Consider the following 21,133-nt stretch of genomic DNA (forward strand, 5'->3'; position numbering starts at 1 on the left):
CTTCCCTGGCACCTCTGACCTCTACTCACCTCTACAGCCAAGCTGAGAACCGTGAGTGCGACGAGACCTCAAGGGACCAACGATCGCCAAGACTGCATGACATCTTTATTGCAAGCCCACCGTGTCCTCCACTGGTGAGTGCTTTGGGGTCCGAGAAGCCCCGACCCTGCGCAGCTCCAGCACCCAAGGTCAGCCCCCCTGCATCTCCACGATCTGCGTGGGGCCCTTCTGCTGTTTGCTGTGCACCGCGTTGTTTGGCTACTAGCCGGCTGGCTTGTGGCCCTCTGAACGACGCCCGACGACATCTCTTCTGCTGGTCTGGTTGCTCCAGGCTGGCCCTTGCTTCCTTGTTCAAGAGAGGCACCCCGGACCCTCCTGGTCCACTCCAGACGCCATTTTAGGTCCACCGCGTGGGCTTGAATTTGCCAAGGCTTTGTTGCCCAATCCTGGGTCCAGCGACGCCGACAGCTTCCAACTTCGTGGGACAGCTCGATCCTCCATCCTGGTCGCCGACAACGCCTCCTGGTCCGCGAGATCTTCGAGCTACAGCGTCACCCACTCACCTTGTCGAGGTGGCTACCATCCGGTGCCCTCCTGGTGCCCACTGACTACTGGCTAGTAGTCTCGAACTTGGTCCCCTCTGCTTTCAGGTGTCATCTATCTTCGAGATCCAGGCTTGGATCCAACTGAACTTTCTTCACTGGTCACCGGCCAGCATCTTTTCTTCCGGCTCCTGGTCCGTCTACGAGGATTCCCGACGTCTTTTCAGACCTATGCAGCTGCAGCCCCTGGGCTAGGTAACTTCAGCATTTCGGTGCCCCAGCATAGCCTCACTATCCAAGGGTCAGAATCTACTTTCGTTTTCTCCCTACCAGGTCGGGTTCGCCCGAGAACACTAACTTTCTAATTCCTAGCTACCATAGACTTTTGTCCGCATCTCGCGTGAGAGTGCACACACTGCACCCGAGTCCCCTAGGCCTCCTAGAAGTAATCTAACGATTCCCTAGTCAAGTCCTAGCGATTCCAAAAGCTATTAGTACTGTACTTACCTGCTAGGAATTTCGCATTCCACTTTCAGAGTATATGGTTTTCCGTGCCCCTCGGGCATTTGTATATACTGTGCTAACTTAAGTATTTTTGTAAGAGTTTTGATTTGTGCTAAGTACCCTGTCCTCATAAAGAGTACAGGGCTGTTGTGATCTTTAAATAAATAACTGTTTATTTTCATAACACTTGTGTGGTGTCCTTTCACTTGGTATTCAAGGGGTATATGTGTGGTAAACAGCTGGCTTAACACGCCCTCTCGAGTCTTTAGCCTTAGACTGCTCGTATCCACGCTACTAGGATAGCTGGTCTATAAGGTTGACTTACAACCAATCATCAATAAGGGTTGCTGGACTGATACATAGTGTTCACTAGAATAGTGAGCACTGCATATCAGGCCACCTTCTCACACCACACATATACCCCTTGAATACCCAGTGAAAGGACACCACACAAGTGTTATGAAAATAAACAGTGTATTTATTTAAATCACAACAGCCCTGTACTCTTTATGAGGACAGGGTACTAAGCACAAAACAAAACTCTTACGAAAATACTTAAGTTAGCACAGTATATACAAATGCCCGAGGGGCACGGAAAACCATATACTCTGAAAGTGGAATCCGAAATTACTAGCAGGTAAGTACAGTACTAATAGGCTTTGGAATCGCTAGGTCTTGACTATAGAATCTTCAGATTACTTCTTGGAGGCCTAGGGGACTCGGGTGCAGAGTGTGCACTCTCACGCGTGATGCGGGACAAAGTCTATGGTAGCTAGTAATGACAAAGTTAGTGTTCTCGGGCGAACCCGACCTGGCAGGAGGAAAACGAAAGTGGATCCTGACCCTTGGATAGTGAGGCTATGCTGGGGCACCGAAATGCCGAAGTTACCTAGCCCAGGGGCTGCAGCTGCATAGGTCTCAAAAGACGTCGGGAATCCTCGTAGACGGACCAGGAGCCTGGAAGAAAGAAGTTGCTGGCAGGCGACCAGTGAAGAAAGTTCGATGGATCCAAGCCTGGATCGAAGGGAGATGACACCTGAAAGCAGAGGGGACCAAGTTCGAGACTACTAGCCAGTAGTCAGTGGGCACCAGGAGGGCACCGGATGGTAGCCACCTCGACTAGGTGAGTGGGTGACGCTGTGCTCGCAGATCTCACGGACCAGGAGGCGTTGTCGGCGACCAGGATGGAGGAGCGAGCTGTCCCACGATGGATGAAGCTGTCGGCGTCGCTGGACCCAGGATTGGGCAACAAAGCCTTGGCAAATTCAAGCCCACGCGGTGGACTCAAAATGGCGTCTGGAGTGGACCAGGAGGGTCCGGGGTGCCTCTCTTGAAGAAGGAAGCAAGGGCCAGTCTGGAGCAACCAGACCAGCAGCAGTGATGTCGTCGGGCGTCGTGAAGAAGGCCACAAGCCAGCCGGCTAGTAGCCACACAGCGCGGTGAGCAGGCAAAAGCAGAAGGGCCCCACGCAGATCGTGGAGATGCTGGAGGGCTGATCTTCGGTGCTGGAGCTGCTCAGGGTTGGGGCTTCTCGGACCCCAAAGCACTCACCAGTGGAGCACACGGTGGGCTTGTTGCAAAGAAGTCGTGCAGTCTTGGCGATCGTCGGTCCCTCGAGGTCTCGTCGCACTCACGGGTCTCAGCTTGGCTGTAGAGGTGAGTAGAGGTCAGAGGTGCCAGGGAAGCCGGGTCTCGTCGAGCTGGGCAGTCGGATTCCGGAGGAAGGACTTGCAGCAGACCGCAGTGTTCTTAGGATGGTGCCCGCTTGATGCAGGGTGACTACTCCTTAGCCACAAGGGAGAATCTTGAAGAAGGAAATCTTGATGTCTTTCGCAGAAAGTCGTGTCTTGATTCCAAAGATGATCTAATTTTAACAGGGGGCCCGCTCCTATCTTTATACTAAAAAAGGGGGCTGACCCGGTGACTAGGTCCTGCCTATGGGTGGGACTAGGAGGGGGGTGGTTACACCCCTCTCCCATGCCGGACTTTCCCCAGGCCAGGGGCTGGTGTGCCCCTGGAACTGGTTCTGACCGGCCTATGCGTAGTGAGCACCGGGGTGCCACTCAGCAGTCACCTTCCTGTAAAGCCCTGCCTACCCAGGATACACAAAACCCTGTCTGGGACGGTGCTAGCACCGCCCTCGACAGGAAACCCTTTGTCCAGGCTCCCCTCGCTGGAAGGACTCCCAGCTGCAGGGGGTCAGACTCGTGTCTGTGGTGGCAGCATCCATTTTGTGGAGCTGAGGCTTCGTTTAACTTTAACCGGGGTTCACAGTTACATACATGTCGTGTCCCTCTAGAAGGGTGGAATGCTAACCCCGTCGCCAGAATTGGCGAGGGGTTAGTATTCCAATTTGTATGACACCTTACTCGACATGTTTTGATAAAGCAATACCAAAGATAGCATTTAACCGCGAGGATTATAATGCACTTAAGAGTATATGGTATGCGTTATCATGGAACAGCTATTAGGACTTGGTTCCGCAAGCTGCAGACAGGCTCAGCTCATGCCAGAGCACCATCTCACATGGTTCCAAGCACTCTGCCTTCAGGATTGTCAAGGCCTGCCATAGGAGTGACTGATAGGAATCTGTGTGTCCATTTTAGGGTTAGATATAGGTATACTATATCTACAGCAAAGGGTGATTACACGACTTTGCCCCAGCTGTCATGCAGCCAGTTGTGTCAAATTTAGGAGGCCAGCCAGGGGTGGCATAATACATGCTTCAGCCCCTGGTAGGCCCTGGGTACACCTATGCCCTGAGTTACAGGGTCTGATAAGGTGGCCCAGTACCAATTGGAAATGTACCTAAGGTACATGGAATCCATTTTACAGAGAGAGCAGTAGGCCTTGGGTCCTGGTTGGCAGGGTCCCAGGTCGACTATGTCAAAAACCAGCTAAAACACATAGCAAAAAGTTGGGGGCAACCATAGTCCGGAGGTACCTTCCTACATCCGGTTCCTGCCTCTGCATCTCTTGTCTAGCTGCCCTTCGGTTCCGGATAGTTTTCTTCGTCCAGAACTGAGCACAAGCTGGACAGTTTTCCTCATTGTACTCGGGAGATAGGCACTTGTTGCATACTGTATGTTTATCAGTATGTGGGAAATTGGAGTGACATTGTGGGCACCTTTTAAACAGGGTCATTTCCTTCGGCAGCAGGCTCACGTGGCGTAAAAAAGGCCCAACTGCCCGCGTCGACGACCGGATCGAGATGGAAAGTATTATCGAGTCAAGGGTTACCGAACAAGAACAATACCGTCGAGGTAGAAGGCCTTTTGGCCTTAGAAAGTTAAAAAGTTTCGGTTCCGAAGTTGGAGTTGAGGAATAGCATCCAAACCCAATGGCGGAAAAAAGCAATCTGGAGACGATGCCCATACACACTGTAGTCCAGATGAGGAGTCACCTATCTTGTGATACCTCGAAGACTCTTCCAGGACAACAAGGTGCAAACATCCGGACCCAACACGAGGCGGCGATCTATGCTAAGATATAAATTCAGCAGCCCACATGCCTCGAACAGAGGATTAAGCATGCTTAAATTACACTTATTCCTTTTCCAGTCTACTGCTACTCAAACTGTGGGGGCTTTGGAGGGTTATTGCCATCTGGTCAGAGAGGAATTATTACAGTGTAATGGAAGAGGTGTACTGTCATGGATTCTCTAGACTTGGCCTAGGGCACCTTAAGTGCAGCTAGAGAAGCTAAATTACGACCTGGTCTCCACTCTAGCTATGTGGCATTTTGTAGAACTGGAACTATGAGGTCCCCTCAACTTCATACTACATTAAGTGGGTAGCAGCACTATTGCCTACTATATTGAAATGTAGTGGGCCTTCATTGAGGGAATTTATCACAGACATTTAAAAAAAAAATGGATGGAGGACAGAGTTAAGAAGCTACATTACCGATCTGGTAAAGTGTTGCCTTAGTAGGCCAAAAACCAACATTCATCAACTTAAATACACTCCCGATGATCAGAGATTAAGTGGAGCAGCACAGCGGGTGGTGCAAGAGGACAAACCCTACCTGCTGTCCTGGTGCTTGGTTGCTCGCCTGTCCCATCTGCATGCTCTGGGTGTTCATTCCAGGGGAGGACGATGGGAACTGGTTCTGCTGTAAAAACTGTGGGTGGCCACTGGGCTGTCCAACACCAGGCTGCTGCATGCGCTGAGCGAAGCCAATCTGTTCAGAAACAGGAAATGGCATGAAAAACACTTATTTCCATATTCAAAAGTGGGCCAAAGGAGTACATAGGGTACAAGTAAGCATGAAAGAGAGCCCCATACAGTCACCCACCCACAGAGACCAACAAACTTACAGGTAACAGTTCACGAACACATACAGGATCCCATGGCCAGAGAAACAAACCAACTGGTGTTGAATCACGCTTGATCTGAGACCAACAAATTTGCAATTACTGTTTCACACAAATGCACTGTAAACATAAATGCGACCACCCTAGTTCAGAGACACTATCAACCCACTGATGCATAATCTGTAAAATCACTGGTGAAAAAAATAAGTCATTGGTTACAGTAGTTAAGCATCTATGAAACTGTAATGTTTATTACCCTCTCATCTACTGTTTAGGGTATGAAGTTATGCTAATTAAAAGTGAGTGTTTGTACATTTTGACACTGACAGCTTCATAGCAACAAAGATGTAAACCTATGGGTCACATTACCATTGTTATGCTGGAGTCAATGGCTTCTGCAGCAGCTAGTAAGTCAAAATCCAGGGGTCGAGCAAAAGCTAGGTAATGGTACCAAAGAGTAAAGCACAAGTCACCTGCCTGCTTGATTAGTGAAGAAAGTCCTTCCCACCCACTCCTAGAAGACCTAGCAAAAAAACCGGACACTATAGAACGGCGTGACATCCCCTAAAAGTATAATTGTACCATATAACATGTTGCTCCACCTGCCTTAATATATCATTTACATTTACTCTCCTTACTTTTGCCAACTTCAAATCAAAGCAAAATAACTTCATAAGCACAACTTATAAGCAATACCTTGACCAAAGTAAGATTTCTGAAATATTCATGCAACCATAACACTGTATGAATGTATGAAGCATTTCTATAGTGTGAACAGAGTCAAAAGGCAGAGTAGTTAGCTCTTTGTGCAAAACAAAAACCCCCCCAAAAACTATATATTGACTGTACGCAATTACACAAATGCAGTGCCTCCACATTACTAAAGTCACCCTCTTTCAGTACCTAAACACATTAAAGTTTTAACACATCACTCTACTAGTGTAATGCAGGCAGAACAGCCAGTCTTAATTGCATTAGATACCAAATGGAAAATATTACCCTGTAAGCATCTGCTCGTTACATGTATGGATGTAGATTCACGTTGTGCATACTTCCCCCATCTAGTGTTGGGCGTGGCGTGTACAACCTGTTCTTTTTTCCAAAGAATTCTTTTAAGGAATGGAACCAGGTGTAAGAAAGTGGCTCTGTATATACTGTACCAAAGTAAGACTCAGTGTGCACAGCGTCCACAGTCCCCAGAGGTATGGGAGAGGTTAATGTTAGATAGAACCTTACTCTCTACAGTGGTAGCTTGGTCAAGCAGTAAGGCAGTATCAGAGGACAGTGTAAAGCATTTTTTGTACACAGTCAGCAAATGGTCTCACACTCAAGAACTGAACTCTAGTTCAATTGTTTTATATATAAAAATATATAGTTTATTTTAGAACCACAAGTATCAAATACTTTCTCAGAATGAGATGTTGCAATTGAATGCTTTCAAATAGCAGTTGACTTTTAAAAGGAGTAGTTTCTGTCCTGTAACTCCAGTTCTGTAGTAGGGGTATCTCTGTTATAGTCATAATCTAGTGAATAGTCCCGCCCATGTGCGTGGACCCAGGAGCAATCAAAAATAATTTCTTAAGGTGTCGAAAAATGCAGACCTGCACAGACACTTAAGAGAGAATTTAAAGACCGATAATGCAGCCTATATCCATAGGCTACACTGTCCAGTACTTCAACTAGAAATTCCACCAAAAAACCCACAAACAGCACAGCCTGTCCAGTGTTTTCCACAGAGAAAAACCTTCCCCTACCAGCAAAAGCCTCTGGAATGCTAGAGAAAGTAGTGGACCGGCAAGCCCCACAGGCTGCCATTATGTGGCTCAGAACATGATACTGTGCCTTTAAGAGAACTTTCCAGAACTCTCAGTATCCCAGAATGCACAGCAGGTCCCTTTTACTTTCAGTTCTTTTTTAAGGCGTAACACGCCAGACCTGTAGCATTCCTTACATGAATATCTTTCTCCACCGGGGAGGAGGGCGGGCGCTTATGACTATAACAGAGATACCCCTACTACAGAACTAGAGTTACAGGACAGAAACTATTCCTTCTGTAGTAGGGGATCTCTGTGTATAGTCATAATCTAGTGAATAGAATGGCAAGCCCATCCCCACACCAAAGCGGCGGTGGAGAAAAAAGAAATAACACCACTACTGTGCGAACAGATTTCGCAGCGAAGCCTGCCCAACCTGAGCGTCTGTTCTGGCATCAGTGTCCAGACAGTAATGCTTAGCAAAGGTATGGAGCGACTTCCAAGTGGCCGCCTTGCAGATTTCTGCAATTGGAACATTACACAGCAAAGCAGTCGTGGCAGCTTTGCCCCTGGTGGAATGAGCCTTAGGTTTACCCCCTAAGGTCTTATTAGCTTTTGGTAACACAATTGTATACAGGACACAATCCACCTAGAGATGGACTGTTTTGAGGTAGCAAGACCGGTCCTGACTGATCCATAATTGATAAACAATTGGTCTGACCTACGAATATCCTTGGTTTTATCCAGATAAAATTTCAACACCCTCCTCACATCCAGGGAATACAGAGACCGTTCCGCTGGAGATTATGGATTCTGAAAAAACGTAGGTAAAGTTATGGTCTGGTTAACATGGAAATCAGAGATAACCTTTGGGAGAAATTTAGAGTGAGTACGCATAACAACCTTAGCAGCATGAAATACAGTATAAGGTCCCTGGCAACACAACGCCTGAATTTCACTCACCCTGCGGGCCGATGTGATGGCCACGAGGAACGCCGCCTTCCAGGACAGGTGCTGCAACGAAACCTTATGAATAGGTTCAAAAGGCTCCTTTATCAATCTGGACAGTACCACATTCAATACCCATGAAGGCGAAGGAAGCCAGACAGGAGGGAACACTTTCTTCAAGCCTTCCAAAAAATCCTTGATCACAGGGATCTGGAAGAAGGAAGTCTGTGAAGGGCATTTCCTGTAGGCAGTCAGCGCAGCGAGATGAAACTTAATGGAATGGAAATATAGGCCAGACTGCGCCAAATGTACAAGATACGGAAGGATGACATCTTTCTTACATGTCGTTGGATCATAGTTCTTGGACTTGCACCAGATGCAGAATCTCTTCCACTTGTAAGCATAGGAAGTCCTAGTGGAAGGTCGCTTAGCCTCCTTCAGTATGTCCATACAATCTTCTGGTAGATTCAAGTGGATTGGTGGAGTTCCCACTCGTGATTGTCCGCCAGAGATCTGCTGAGAAAGTCGGCAAGAGTGTTGGAGACACCCGGCACGTGAACTGCGGTCAGGTGAACTTGGTGTTGACTCGCCCAATTCCAGATTTCTTGAGCCTGCTTGGAAAGCAGGTGAGACCTCGTACCTCCCTGCTTGTTGAGGTAGTGCATGCTGGTGGTGTTGTCTGCCCGTACCAGCAGCGAGTGGCCTATCAGTATCCGGAAAGATATCAGAGCAAGGAAGATGGCCAATAGTTCTAGACGATTGATATGCCATGTGCGTTGAGATGTATTCCATTTGCCCTTGACTGACAGTCCATTGAGTTGTGCCCCCCAACCCTCCAAGGAAGCATCCGTTGTGAGGGTAAGTGTAGGGGTTGTTTCAGGGAAGGGCCGACCTGCGGCGATATTTGGAAGGTGAGCCCACCAGTCCAAAGTTGTTTGAATGCGGGGGGTCAGGCAGAGTTTGTCGTTGAACGACCCAGAGACTTGCTTCCATTGTTTGTCCACCTCCTCCTGTATGACTTATGTGGAGTCTGCAGTGCGGAATCAGATGAATGCACGAGGAGGCCATGCCCAGAAAAGACTTCTAGATCCGGACAGAAACAGACGTTTTTGATTTTAGCAAAGAGACCATCTTGAGTATGCGGAATTGTCGCTCCTCTGATACAAACACATGTGCCAGACGAGAATCGACTAAGGCTCCTAGAAAAATTCTCTGTTGTGAGGGGCAAAGATGAGACTTTTCCTGATTGATAGAAAGGCCCAAGGTACGGAAAAGCGACAGGGAAGTTTGTGTATGCTGTATTGCTGTTTGACGTGCCTGTGCTTTTATTAGACAATCGTCCAGATAAGGGTAAAATTGAATGCCTTGCAGGCAAAGGAAAGCTGCGACCAGAGCCATGATTTTTGTGAAGACTCTCGGCGCTGATCGAAGGCAGAAAGGCAGTACCTTGAACTGGAAGTGCTTCGATCAGACAGTGAAGTGAAGGTATTTCCTGTGTTTGTGATGTATTGTCACATGTAAATATGCGTCTTGGACGTCGATAGTGGAGAGGAACTCTCCGGGATTGAGGTATTGTAAAATTTCCAGTAGTCAACATTCGGAAAGTTTGTGATTTGATGAATTTGTTGAGGGCTCTTAAGTCCAGAATGGGGCGCCACTCTCCCGACTTTTTCTTGATTAAAAAGAAGCTGCAATAAAAGCCCCTGCCAAGTTGTGCTCGAGGAACCACTTTGACAGCCCTTTTTTGTATCATGATCTTGACTTGAGCCAACAGATCCTTGAAATGTGGTGGGGGGGACCAACAGGTGGGCGAAAATTTTCTAAACTCGAGAACATGTCCCTTCGAGATGACGTCTAGGACCCAACGATCCGGGGTGATATGAGACCAATTTAAGAAGTTGTGGGAGATTCGACCTCCAATCTTCAGAGTCGGAGAACACTTGTTGCTGGGAAAGTCACTGCTTTTTGGAGGAGTTTCCCTCCCTGTAACTATTCTTTCTCCGATAGGGTCTTGAATCGGTTTGACGATTTTGGGATTGGTAGCTGTACCTTTGCTTTTTGTCGGCATAGGAGCGATATTGGGAGGAGCCACGAAAATTGGAAGAACTGCCTCTGCCACGTGCTCCTCGAAAAGGCCGCTTCCTGTACTGAAGGTTCCCTAAGGCACGAGCAGTATCTGTGTCCTTTTTAATGGCTTCCAGAGCCTCGTCGACATGCTTGCCAAACAGAGAATCACCATCGTATGGCAAGTTAAGAATTCTCCCCTGCACCTCAGGGCGAGAAGCTGTAGATTTGAGCCAGCCCTGGCGACGTAAAACAGCAGCTCCAGCAAGCTGTCTGAACCCTGTCAAAGAGATGTCAACAGCGCAGTCAATCTCAGAAGAGATTTTCTCTCCTTCTTGAACTATGGTTCGGGCCTCGTGCGGACGGAATCCGGGAGCTAGTCAATCAGGGCTGCGATTTCAGACCACATTTGGCGGTCATACCTCCCAAGGATGGCCAGGGAGTAGGCCGCTCTGACTGTTGTGGCAGCCATGGTGGTGAATTTTTTGCCAATAGAGTCTTATTGGCGCCCTTCCTGGTCTGGAGGAGAGGTTAGTGGAGTGGCTGGATTTTTCTAACGTTCCTGGGCAGCCTGATTTACAACGGAGTCCACCTTAGGGTGAGAAACAAGGCATGCTTGAGAGTCTGCAGGCGCCATATATTTTTTGTCCGGACGTGGCAAGACAGCAGGGATGGAATTTGGTCGTGCTATACGTTTGAGACCTTCTTCCCAAATAAAACCAATAATGGGGATGGTATGGGTTTGCTTAAGGGGTTGATCTTTGAAATCATAGAGAGAGCAATCCGTTTGCTGCAACTCCAAGGTTAAATGGAAACGTTTGGCAGCACGTACCATTAAGTTATGAAAGCTATCAATGCCCACCGGCAGGGAAGGCAAAGGCAATGTCGGTGGCGTAGTTGGTGTTTTTGCTCTATAATCATCCCAATCTGTGAGGACGTTATCTACGTCCTGATCAGTGTCCTGGTTCACATCCGCATCATCATCAGTATCCTGCTGTGGACAGACCGGCGAACGCGGAGTCTCTGTATGGACGGATGCTGGCGGTACAGGTTGAGGAGTTGGAGAAATTGGCGCAGATGGAGGAAATATGCGATTATAATCGTCCAACATATGCTGTAAGTTGGACACCAAAGAGGACGGTATCTGAATCATTTGTTCCTCAGAAGGAGCAGGAAAGCGAGCCTCATGAACAGGAAAGAGCACACCACTCCTCCTCATAGTCGTCATCATCATCTTCTTGGCACTTTATATTGAGTTCCGATGGACTGGACGCCTGACGAAAGAAGTCATTCACATAGGAACCGTCATCAGAATCATCTTCTGCCGATTCAAATAATTGTGTCGGAAGAGTAGAAGCATCAGTAATAGGACTCAGTGGAATTGGGCGTTTGACCACTGAAGCGGTGACCACAGTGAAAGTAGTTGTGGTAGCAAGTGCATTTTGTGCCGTCGACGGTCTCGTCGACGAGGCGGTAGAGTCCTTTGCTTTCAACGACAGTCTTGCGTGCCGTCGATGGAGCCGTCGACGAGAAGCAAGACGTCGACACGGATTTCGCCGTCGACGAGGCAGTCGTCGACGAAGCTGGAATCGTCAGCGTAGACGGCACCGTCGACGAGAATGCAGCCGTCGACGAGGTCTTGGCCGTCGACGAAAATGCAGCCGTCGACGAGGTCTTGGCCGTCGACGAGGTCTTGGCCGTCGACGAGGTCTTGGCCATCAACGATTATGTGGTAGTCGACGATGGACGCGTCGAGGAGGCCTTAGTCGACGAAAGCTTCTGAGCCACAGGCGTCGACGAGGCAGGTTTAACGGCCGTCGACAAAATCTTGAGAATGGAAGAAATAGGCCTCATCTCTGGAAGCGACGACGAGGTAGACTTCGTCGAAGTCCTCGTTGACATTGAACACATTGTCAACGTTGGAACAGCGGTCCCGTCGACGAGCTGGCGCCAGTTTTAGATGACGAGGGCACAGCTTGGGATTGCAACGCAAGAGAACCAGGTCCCGTAGGCGTGTAGGCAGGCAAATCCCGTGGGGAGACCGATTCAGAAGCGTCGATGAGCTTCTTTCTCTTCAGGAAAGGTGAGGGCACCTCAGTCTCTGACCCATGCTTGAGAGGCTTTAGAGTGCAAAGACACGCTTTCCATGTCAGAAACATGATTTTCGGAAGACTTCAACTTCTGTAGCCACAGAAGGAGACGGGCCTCTCTCTATCTATTAAAGTCTTTGAAGAGAAGGTCCTGCAAAACTTGCAGTTTTTTACTTCATGGTCCGGGTAAAGACAGTAAATACACTTACTGTGAGGATCTTCATGAAAAAGGCAATGCTTTCCACAGGATGAACAAGGTCTAAAGAATGATTTTTTAGTAAAAGACATTTTAGAGTAAAAGAGCAAAAGAGTTGAAGAAACTGAGCAGAGCTCAGGGAGACGCCCTTCACATGACGTGCGGTAGAAAATCTGAGGGCTTGAGCTTCTGAGGAGAAGGTTCTAGAGGGTGCGGTTGCCTGATTGGCTGGAATGTGGACTATTATAATGACTATATGTTACTAAAGTGAATTCTCCCTTTAAGGCCTCTATGGGCCTTCTTTCAGTTCTATGGTACTTTTACCGCGGCCGTCGTCGGCGCCGGAATGACGTTGGAGTACTTCGACTCCGCCCATGCGCGCTGACGTCAGTTCTGATACACAGCTTTTCCGCGCCAGATACGCAGAGCCATGATAGAACCAACACTGGTGCCATGAAACTAGGGCCCTGAAAGGGGATGACCTTAACCCTAGATATCGGTTGGCAGAACGGGGAGGATGGGTGGGTCAGTAAGGAATCTATCACTAACTAATGTCTCTTACAGATATATTGTTACACAAGTAGTAACTTGTGCATCTGAAAGAGACACGTTAGTGATAAATTCCATACCTTAGAATAGATACCCCAGCAATACCAACCCCGGTGGAGGGTCTGCGAACCAATAATCCCACCAGAAAGTCCTGGAGGACGGAACGGCCAAAGAAGCCATCCCTCCGGATTTGGCTGTCCAGGCAGTAGTGTCTTGCAAACGTGTGCAGCGAGGCCCACGTAGCTGCCTGGCAAATGTCCTGCAAGGGCACTCCTCGGCCCAGGGCAGTTGTAGTCGCCGTGGCCCTAGTAGAATGAGCCCGCAATCCAACAGGGGGATCCTTTTTGGCCAAGGAGTAGCATGCCTGGATACACAAGATGATCCACCGCGAGATGGTCCGCTTGTGCACCGCCTTTCCCTTATTAGCGCCCATGTAACCAACAAAGAGTTGGTCATCCACCCGGAACTGGCGTGTGCGATCTAGGTAATAAGAGAGCGCACGTTTTGGGTCCAGACGGTGGAGCCTCTCTTCCTCTTTCGAGGGATGCGGAGGCGGAAAGAAGGTGGGCAAGGTAATGGACTGCCCGATGTGGAAGGCCGTGACAACCTTGGGCAGGAAAGAGGGTCTCATCCGCAACACAACCTTGTCCGGATGGACAGAGGAAAGGAGGTGTAGAAGAAAGAGCCTGGAGCTCACTCACTCTCCTGGCAGAGGTGATGGCCACCAGTAAAGCAGTCTTCAAAGTAAGAAGACGGAGAGGATAGTTATGGAGCGGCTCAAAGGAGCACACATTAGGTAAGTAAGTACAAGCTTTAAGTCCCACTTGGGCATCACGAAGGGAACAGGAGGGAACATGTGTGTGATGCCTTCAAAAACCTATTTACAATGGGGGACTTGAACAAGGAAGGCTGATCAGGTAGCCGTAACAAGGCAGAAAGGTTAGAAAGGTACCCTTTGATAGTGCCCAGAGCAGAGCCCTGCTGGACAATAGAAAGAAGAAAGAGGAGTGTGAGAAGTTGGCCTGATATATAATGTTCACTATTCTAGTGAGCACTTTGTATCAGTCCAAACAACCCTTATTGCTGTTTGGTTGTAAGTAAACCTTATAGACCAGCTATCCTAGTAGCATGGATACGAGCAGTCTTCGGGCTAAACTCTAGAGGGCGTGTTAAGCCAGCTGTTATACCATCACATATACCCCTTGAACACCAAGTGAAAGGACACCACACAAGTGTTATGAAAATAAACAGTGTATTTATTTAGATCACAACAGCCCTGTACTCTTTATGAGGACAGGGTACTAAGCACACAACAAAACTCTTACGAAAATACTTTAAGTTGCACAATTTACACAAATGCCCGAGGGGCACGAAAAACCATATACTATGAAAGTGGAATGCGAAATTACTAGCAGGTAGGTACTTGACTAATAGGCTTTGGAATCGCTAGGACTACGTTACTGAACCTTCAGATTACTAGTAGGAGGCCTAGGGGACTCGGGTGCAGAGTGTGCACTCTCACGCGGGATGCGGGACAAAGTCTATGGAGGCTAGTAAAAGCAAAAGTTAGTGTTTTCGGGCGAACCCGACTAGGTAGGTCGAAAACGAAAGTGGATCTGGACCCTTGGATAGTGAGGCTATGCTGGGGCACCGAAATGCCGAAGTTACATAGCCCAGGGGCTGCAGCTGCATAGGTCTGAAAAGACGTCGGGAATCCTCGTTGACGAACCAGGAGCCTGAAGAAAGAAGTTGCTGGTGACCAGTGAAGATTGTTCAAAGTGATCCAAGCCTGGATCGAAGATGGATGACACCTGAAAGCAGAGGAGACCAAGTTCTTAATCACTAGCCAGTGATTGTGTGGGCACCAGGATGGCACCGGGCGAAGTCACCTCGACCAGGTGAGTGGGCGACGCTGGGCTCTGCAGTCTCACGGACCAGGAGGCGTTGTCGGCGACCAGGATGGAGGTGCGAGCTGTCCGACGATGGTTGATGCTGTCGACGTCGCTGGACCCAGGATTGGGGCAACAAGTCTTGGCAAATTCAAGCCCACGCGGTGGACCTAAAATGGCGTCTGGAGTGGACCAGGAGGGTCCGGGGTGCTCCACTTTTGGAAGGGAGCAAGGGCCAGTCTGGAGCAACCAGACCAGCAGTGTTGTCGTCGTTGATCGTCGTCGGGAAGGCCACAAGCCAGCGGGCTAGTAGCCAGACAACGCGGTGAGCAGCCAAAAAGCAGAAGGGCCCCACGCAGATCTCGTGGATGCTGGGGGGCTGGTCTTCGGAGCTGGAGCTGCTCAGGGTCGGGGCTTCTCGGACCCCAAAGCACTCACCAGAGGATCCCTCGGCGGTCGTGCTGGATAGAAGTCGTGCAGTTCGGATGATGGCCGGTCCCTCGAGGTCTTGTCGCACCTACGGTTCTCAGCTTAGCTGTAGAGGTAGGTAGAGGTCAGAGGTGCCAGGGAAGCCGGGTCTCGTCGAGCTGGTCAGTCGGATTCCGGAGGAAGGACGTGCAGCAAACCGCAGAGTTCTTAGATGGTGCCTGCGGATGCAGGGTGACTACTCCTTAGCCACAAGGGAGAAATCTTAAGAAGAAGTCGAGAGTTCCTTTCGTAGAAAGTAGTTTCTTGATTCAAAGATGATCTAATTTGGAAGGGTCCACGCTCCTGCCTTTATCCTAAAGAAAAGGGGTGGGTACGCGACTAGGTCCTGCCCTAGGGGTGGGACCAGGAAGGGGGGTGGTTACACCCCTCTCCCATGCCGGACTTTCCCCAGGCCAGGGGCTGGTGTGCCCCTGGAACTGGTTCTAGCCGGCCTATGCATAGTGAGCACCGGGGTGCCACTTGCAGTCACCTTCCTGTAAAGCCCTGCCTACCCAGGATACACAAAACCCTGTCTGGGATGGTGCTAGCACCGCCCCTGACAGGAAACCCTTTGTCCAAGCTCCCCTCGCTGGAAGGACTCCCAGCTGCAGGGTGTGAGAAGGTGGCCTGATATGCAGTGCTCACTATTCTAGTGAACACTATGTATCAGTCCAGCAACCCTTATTGATGATTGGTTGTAAGTCAACCTTATAGACCAGCTATCCTAGTAGCGTGGATACGAGCAGTCTAAGGCTAAAGACTCGAGAGGGCGTGTTAAGCCAGCTGTTTACCACACATATACCCCTTGAATACCAAGTGAAAGGACACCACACAAGTGTTATGAAAATAAACAGTTATTTATTTAAAGATCACAACAGCCCTGTACTCTTTATGAGGACAGGGTACTAAGCACAAACCAAAACTCTTACAAAAATACTTAAGTTAGCACAGTATATACAAATGCCCGAGGGGCACGGAAAACCATATACTCTGAAAGTGGAATGCGAAATTCCTAGCAGGTAAGTACAGTACTAATAGCTTTTGGAATCGCTAGGACTTGACTAGGGAATCGTTAGATTACTTCTAGGAGGCCTAGGGGACTCGGGTGCAGTGTGTGCACTCTCACGCGAGATGCGGGACAAAAGTCTATGGTAGCTAGGAAATAGAAAGTTAGTGTTCTCGGGCGAACCCGACCTGGTAGGGAGAAAACGAAAGTAGATTCTGACCCTTGGATAGTGAGGCTATGCTGGGGCACCGAAATGCAGAAGTTACCTAGCCCAGGGGCTGCAGCTGCATAGGTCTGAAAAGACGTCGGGAATCCTCGTAGACGGACCAGGAGCCGGAAGAAAAGATGCTGGCCGGTGACCAGTGAAGAAAGTTCAGTTGGATCCAAGCCTGGATCTCGAAGATAGATGACACCTGAAAGCAGAGGGGACCAAGTTCGAGACTACTAGCCAGTAGTCAGTGGGCACCAGGAGGGCACCGGATGGTAGCCACCTCGACAAGGTGAGTGGGTGACGCTTGACTCGAAGATCTCACGGACCAGGAGGCGTTGTCGGCGACCAGGATGGAGGATCGAGCTGTCCCACGAAGATAGAAGCTGTCGGCGTCGCTGGACCCAGGATTGGGCAACAAAGCCTTGGCAAATTCAAGCCCACGCGGTGGACCTAAAATGGCGTCTGGAGTGGACCAGGAGGGTCCGGGGTGCCTCTCTTGAAGAAGGAAGCAAGGGCCAGCCTGGAGCAACCAGACCAGCAGTCGTGAAGTCGTTGGGCGTCGTTCAGAAGGCCACAAGCCAGCCGGCTAGTAGCCAAACAACGCGGTGCACAGCAAACAGCAGAAGGGCCCCACGCAGATCGTGGAGATGCAGGGGGGCTGATCTTGGGTGCTGGAGCTGCGCAGGGTCGGGGCTTCTCGGACCCCAAAGCACTCACCAGTGGAGGACACGGTGGGCTTGCAGTAAAGATGTCGTGCAGTCTTGGCGATCGTCGGTCCCTTGAGGTCTCGTCGCACTCACGGTTCTCAGCTTGGCTGTAGAGGTGAGTAGAGGTCAGAGGTGCCAGGGAAGCCGGGTCTCGTCGAGCTGGGTCGTCGGATTCGTGATGAAGGACTTGCAGCAGACCGCAGTGTTCTTTAGGATGGTGCCTGCGGATGCAGGGTGACTACTCCTTAGCCACAAGGGAGAATCTTGAAGAAGAAATCGTGAAGTCCTTTCGAAGAAAGTGGTATCTTGATTCCAAAGATGATCTAATTTTAACAGGGGGCCCGCTCCCATCTTTATACTAAAAAAGGGGGCTGACCCGGTGACTAGGTCCTGCCTATGGGTGGGACTAGGTGGGGGGTGGTTACACCCCTCAGCCATGCCGGACTTCCCCAGGCCAGGGGCTGGTGTGCCCCTGGAACTGGTTCAGACCGGCCTATGCGTAGTGAGCACCGGGGTGCCACTCAGCAGTCACCTTCCTGTAAAGCCCTGCCTACCCAGGATACACAAAACCATGTCTGGGACGGTGCTAGCACCGCCCCTGACAGGAAACCCTTTGTCCAGGCTCCCCTCGCTGGAAGGACTCCCAGCTGCAGGGGGTCAGACTCGTGTCTGTGGTGGCAGCATCCATTTTGTGGAGCTGAGGCTTCAGTTAACTTTAACCGGGGTTCACAGTTACATACATGTCGTGTCCCTCTAGAAGGGTGGAATGCTAACCCCGTCGCCAGAATTGGCGAGGGGTTAGTATTCCAATTCGTATGACACCTTACTCGACATGTTTTGATAAAGCAATACCAAAGATAGCATTTAACCGCGAGGATTATAATGCACTTAAGAGTATATGGTATGCGATATCATGGAACAGCTATTAGGACTTGTTTCCGCAAGCTGCAGACAGGCTCAGCTCATGCCAGAGCACCATCTCACACGATTCCAAGCACTCTGCCTTCAGGATTGTCAAGGCCTGCCATAGGAGTGACTGATAGGAATCTGTGTGTCCATTTTAGGGTTAGGTATAGGTATACTACACCTACAGCAAAGGGTGATTACACGACTTTGCCCCAGCTGTCATGCAGCCAGTTGTGTCAGATTTAGGAGGCCAGCCAGGGGTGGCATAATACATGCTGCAGCCCCTGGCAGCCCTGGGTACACCTATGCCCTGAGTTACAGGGTCTGATAAGGTGGCCCAGTACCAATTGGTAGATGCACCTAGGGTACATGAGGTAATTTAGAAAGAGAACAGCCAGGCTGTGGGTCTGATTGGCAGGCCCACAGCCAGAGAAAGTCGTAAACCAGTGAAACAAAAGCAAAAAATCTGGGTGATCATAGGATTGCAGACCCTACTCTCCTACATGACCCCCCCCCAAACTTTGGGACAATAAGCTAACCTTGACCAGGTGAGTCTTCTTGTTCTAAGTGGAAATATCTGGAGAGCCCATCGGCATTGCCATGATCAGTACCAGGTCTACGTTCCACTGTAAAGTCCATCCCCTGTAGGGAAATGGACCACCTAAGCAGTTTGGGGTTTTCACCCTTCATCTGATTTAGCCACAAGAGGGGCTTATGGTCGGTCTGAATCTTGAAGTGAGTGCCAAACAAGTATGGCCTCAGCTTCTTCAGGGCCCAAACCACAGCAAAGGCCTCCCTCTCAATAGCTGACCAATTCTTCTCTCTGGGGGTCAGCCTTCTGCTTATAAAAGCAATGGGCTGATCCTGACCATCAAAATTCAGTTGAGAAAGAACAGCTCCCACACCCAACTCAGAAGCATCTGTTTGGACAATGAATGGTTTGGAGTAGTCTGGACTCTTAAGGATAGGTGCTGTGCACATGGCCTGCTTTAGGTCATCAAATGCTTTTTGACAGCCTGCTGTCCACTGAACCTTTTTTGGCATTTTCTTACTCGTCAGTTCATTTAATGGTGTCACAATGGAACCATAGTTCCTGACAAACTTTCTGTAGTATCCAGTCAGGCCCAAGAAAGCTCGAACCTGAGTCTGGGTGGTTGGAGGAGCCCAGTCCCTGATTGACTGTATTTTGCTCTCCAGTGGCTGAACCTGGCCTCCACCTACAAGGTGGCCCAGGTATACAACCTGTGTCTGCCCTATCTGGCACTTGGTGGCCTTGATAGTGAGGCCTGCTGCTTGCAGAGCCTCTAACACTTTCCTCAGGTGGACCAGGTGATCCTCCCAGGTGGAGCTAAAGACAGCAATATCATCTAGATATGCTGCACAGAAGTCATCCAGCCCAGTAAGGACTTGATTCACCAACCTTTGGAAGGTGGCAGGTGCATTTTTCAGACCAAAGGGCATTACCACAAATTGATAATGCCCACCAGGGGTTGAAAATGCTGTTTTGGGCTTGGCATCCTCAGCTAACCTGATTTGCCAATACCCAGCTGTTAAGTCAAATGTACTTAAGTAGTTGGCAGAAGCCAATCTATCTATAAGTTCATCTGCCCTTGGTATTGGATGGGCATCAGTCTTAGTGACTGCATTGAGACCTCTGTAGTCTACGCAAAACCTCATCTCTCTCTTACCATCTTGGGTGTGAGGCTTTGGCACTAGAACTACTGGACTAGCCCAAGGGCTGTCTGAGGGTTCAATGACTCCCAATTCCAACATTTTCTGCACTTCAGTTTTTATGCAGTCTCTAACATGATCAGGCTGCCTGTAGATTTTACTCTTGACTGGCAGGCTGTCACCAGTGTCAACCTCATGGGTGCACCAATTGGTCTGACTGGGTGTCAGAGAGAACATATGTCTGAAAGACTGAAGAACCTGTTTACAGTCTTTCTGCTGATGTTCAGAGAGGCTGCCACAAAAGACAACACCATCTACTGACCCATCATCAGGATTCTGAGTGAGCAGGTCTGGGAGAGGGTCACTCTCTTCCTCCTGTCCCTCATCTATGGCCATGAGCAAGCTCATGTCCTTCCTGTCGACATATGCTTTGAGCCTGTTGACATGGAGTACCCTGTGGGGACTCCTGGGAGTTCCAAGGTCTACCAGGTAGGTGACCTCTCCCTTTTGCTCAAGAATTGTGTGGGGCCCAGACCATTTGTCTTTGAGTGCTGCTGGGGCCACTGGCTCCAACACCCACACCTTCTGTCCAGGCTGATAAACAGTCAGGACAGCCTTTTGGTCATGCCAAGCTTTTTGGAGTTCTTGACTGGCCTTAAGGTTTTCTGATGCCTTCTCCATATACTCAGCCATCCTGGAGCGGAGACCAAGTACATAGTCCATTATGTTGGTTGCAGGCTTTTTGAGAGGTCTCTCCCATCCTTCCTTCACCAAACACAAGGGGCCTCTCACAGGATGCCCATACAAAAGTTCAAAAGGGCTGTAGCCAACCCCCTTTTGTGGGACCTCTCTGTAAGCAAACAGAAGGCAGGGCATCAGGACATCCCATCTACGCCTGAGTGTTTCAGGTAGTCCATGAATCATCCCTTTTAGGGTCCTGTTGAACCTTTCAACAAGCCCATTGCATTGTGGGTGATAGGGTGTAGTGAATTTGTAATTGACACCACACTCCTTCCACATAGCAGTTAAGTAGCTTGACATGAAGTTTGCACCTCTGTCAGAGACAACCTCCTTAGGGAAGCCCACTCTGGAGAACACTCCAACTAGGGCCCTTGCCACCACAGGTGCTGTGGTGGTCCTAAGTGGAATAGCTTCAGGATACCTGGTGGCATGATCCACTACCACCAGTATAAACTTGTGCCCTGATGCTGTCTGGGGTTCCATTGGACCAACAATGTCAATCCCCACTCTTTCAAAGGGCACCCCCACCACAGGCATTGGTATAAGGGGGGCCTTTGTTGTGCCACCTGACT

General features: G+C 49.5%; 1 protein-coding gene across 4 annotated transcripts in view; it reads right to left on the reverse strand.

Annotated features, from left to right (window-relative positions):
• Positions 1-21,133, reverse strand: part of EP300 (EP300 lysine acetyltransferase) — a 520,590-nt gene that overhangs the window by 174,737 nt on the left and 324,720 nt on the right. For all 4 annotated transcript variants that reach the window (XM_086958296.1, XM_086958288.1, XM_086958278.1 and 1 more), the window contains exon 13: positions 5,073-5,228. In XM_086958296.1, coding sequence (XP_086814422.1) covers positions 5,073-5,228 — 156 coding nt within the window. The remainder of the gene's footprint in view (positions 1-5,072; positions 5,229-21,133) is intronic.

This window comes from Lissotriton vulgaris, chromosome 1_1, assembly GCF_964263255.1.
Source record: "Lissotriton vulgaris chromosome 1_1, aLisVul1.2, whole genome shotgun sequence".
Lineage (NCBI taxonomy): Eukaryota > Metazoa > Chordata > Amphibia > Caudata > Salamandridae > Lissotriton > Lissotriton vulgaris.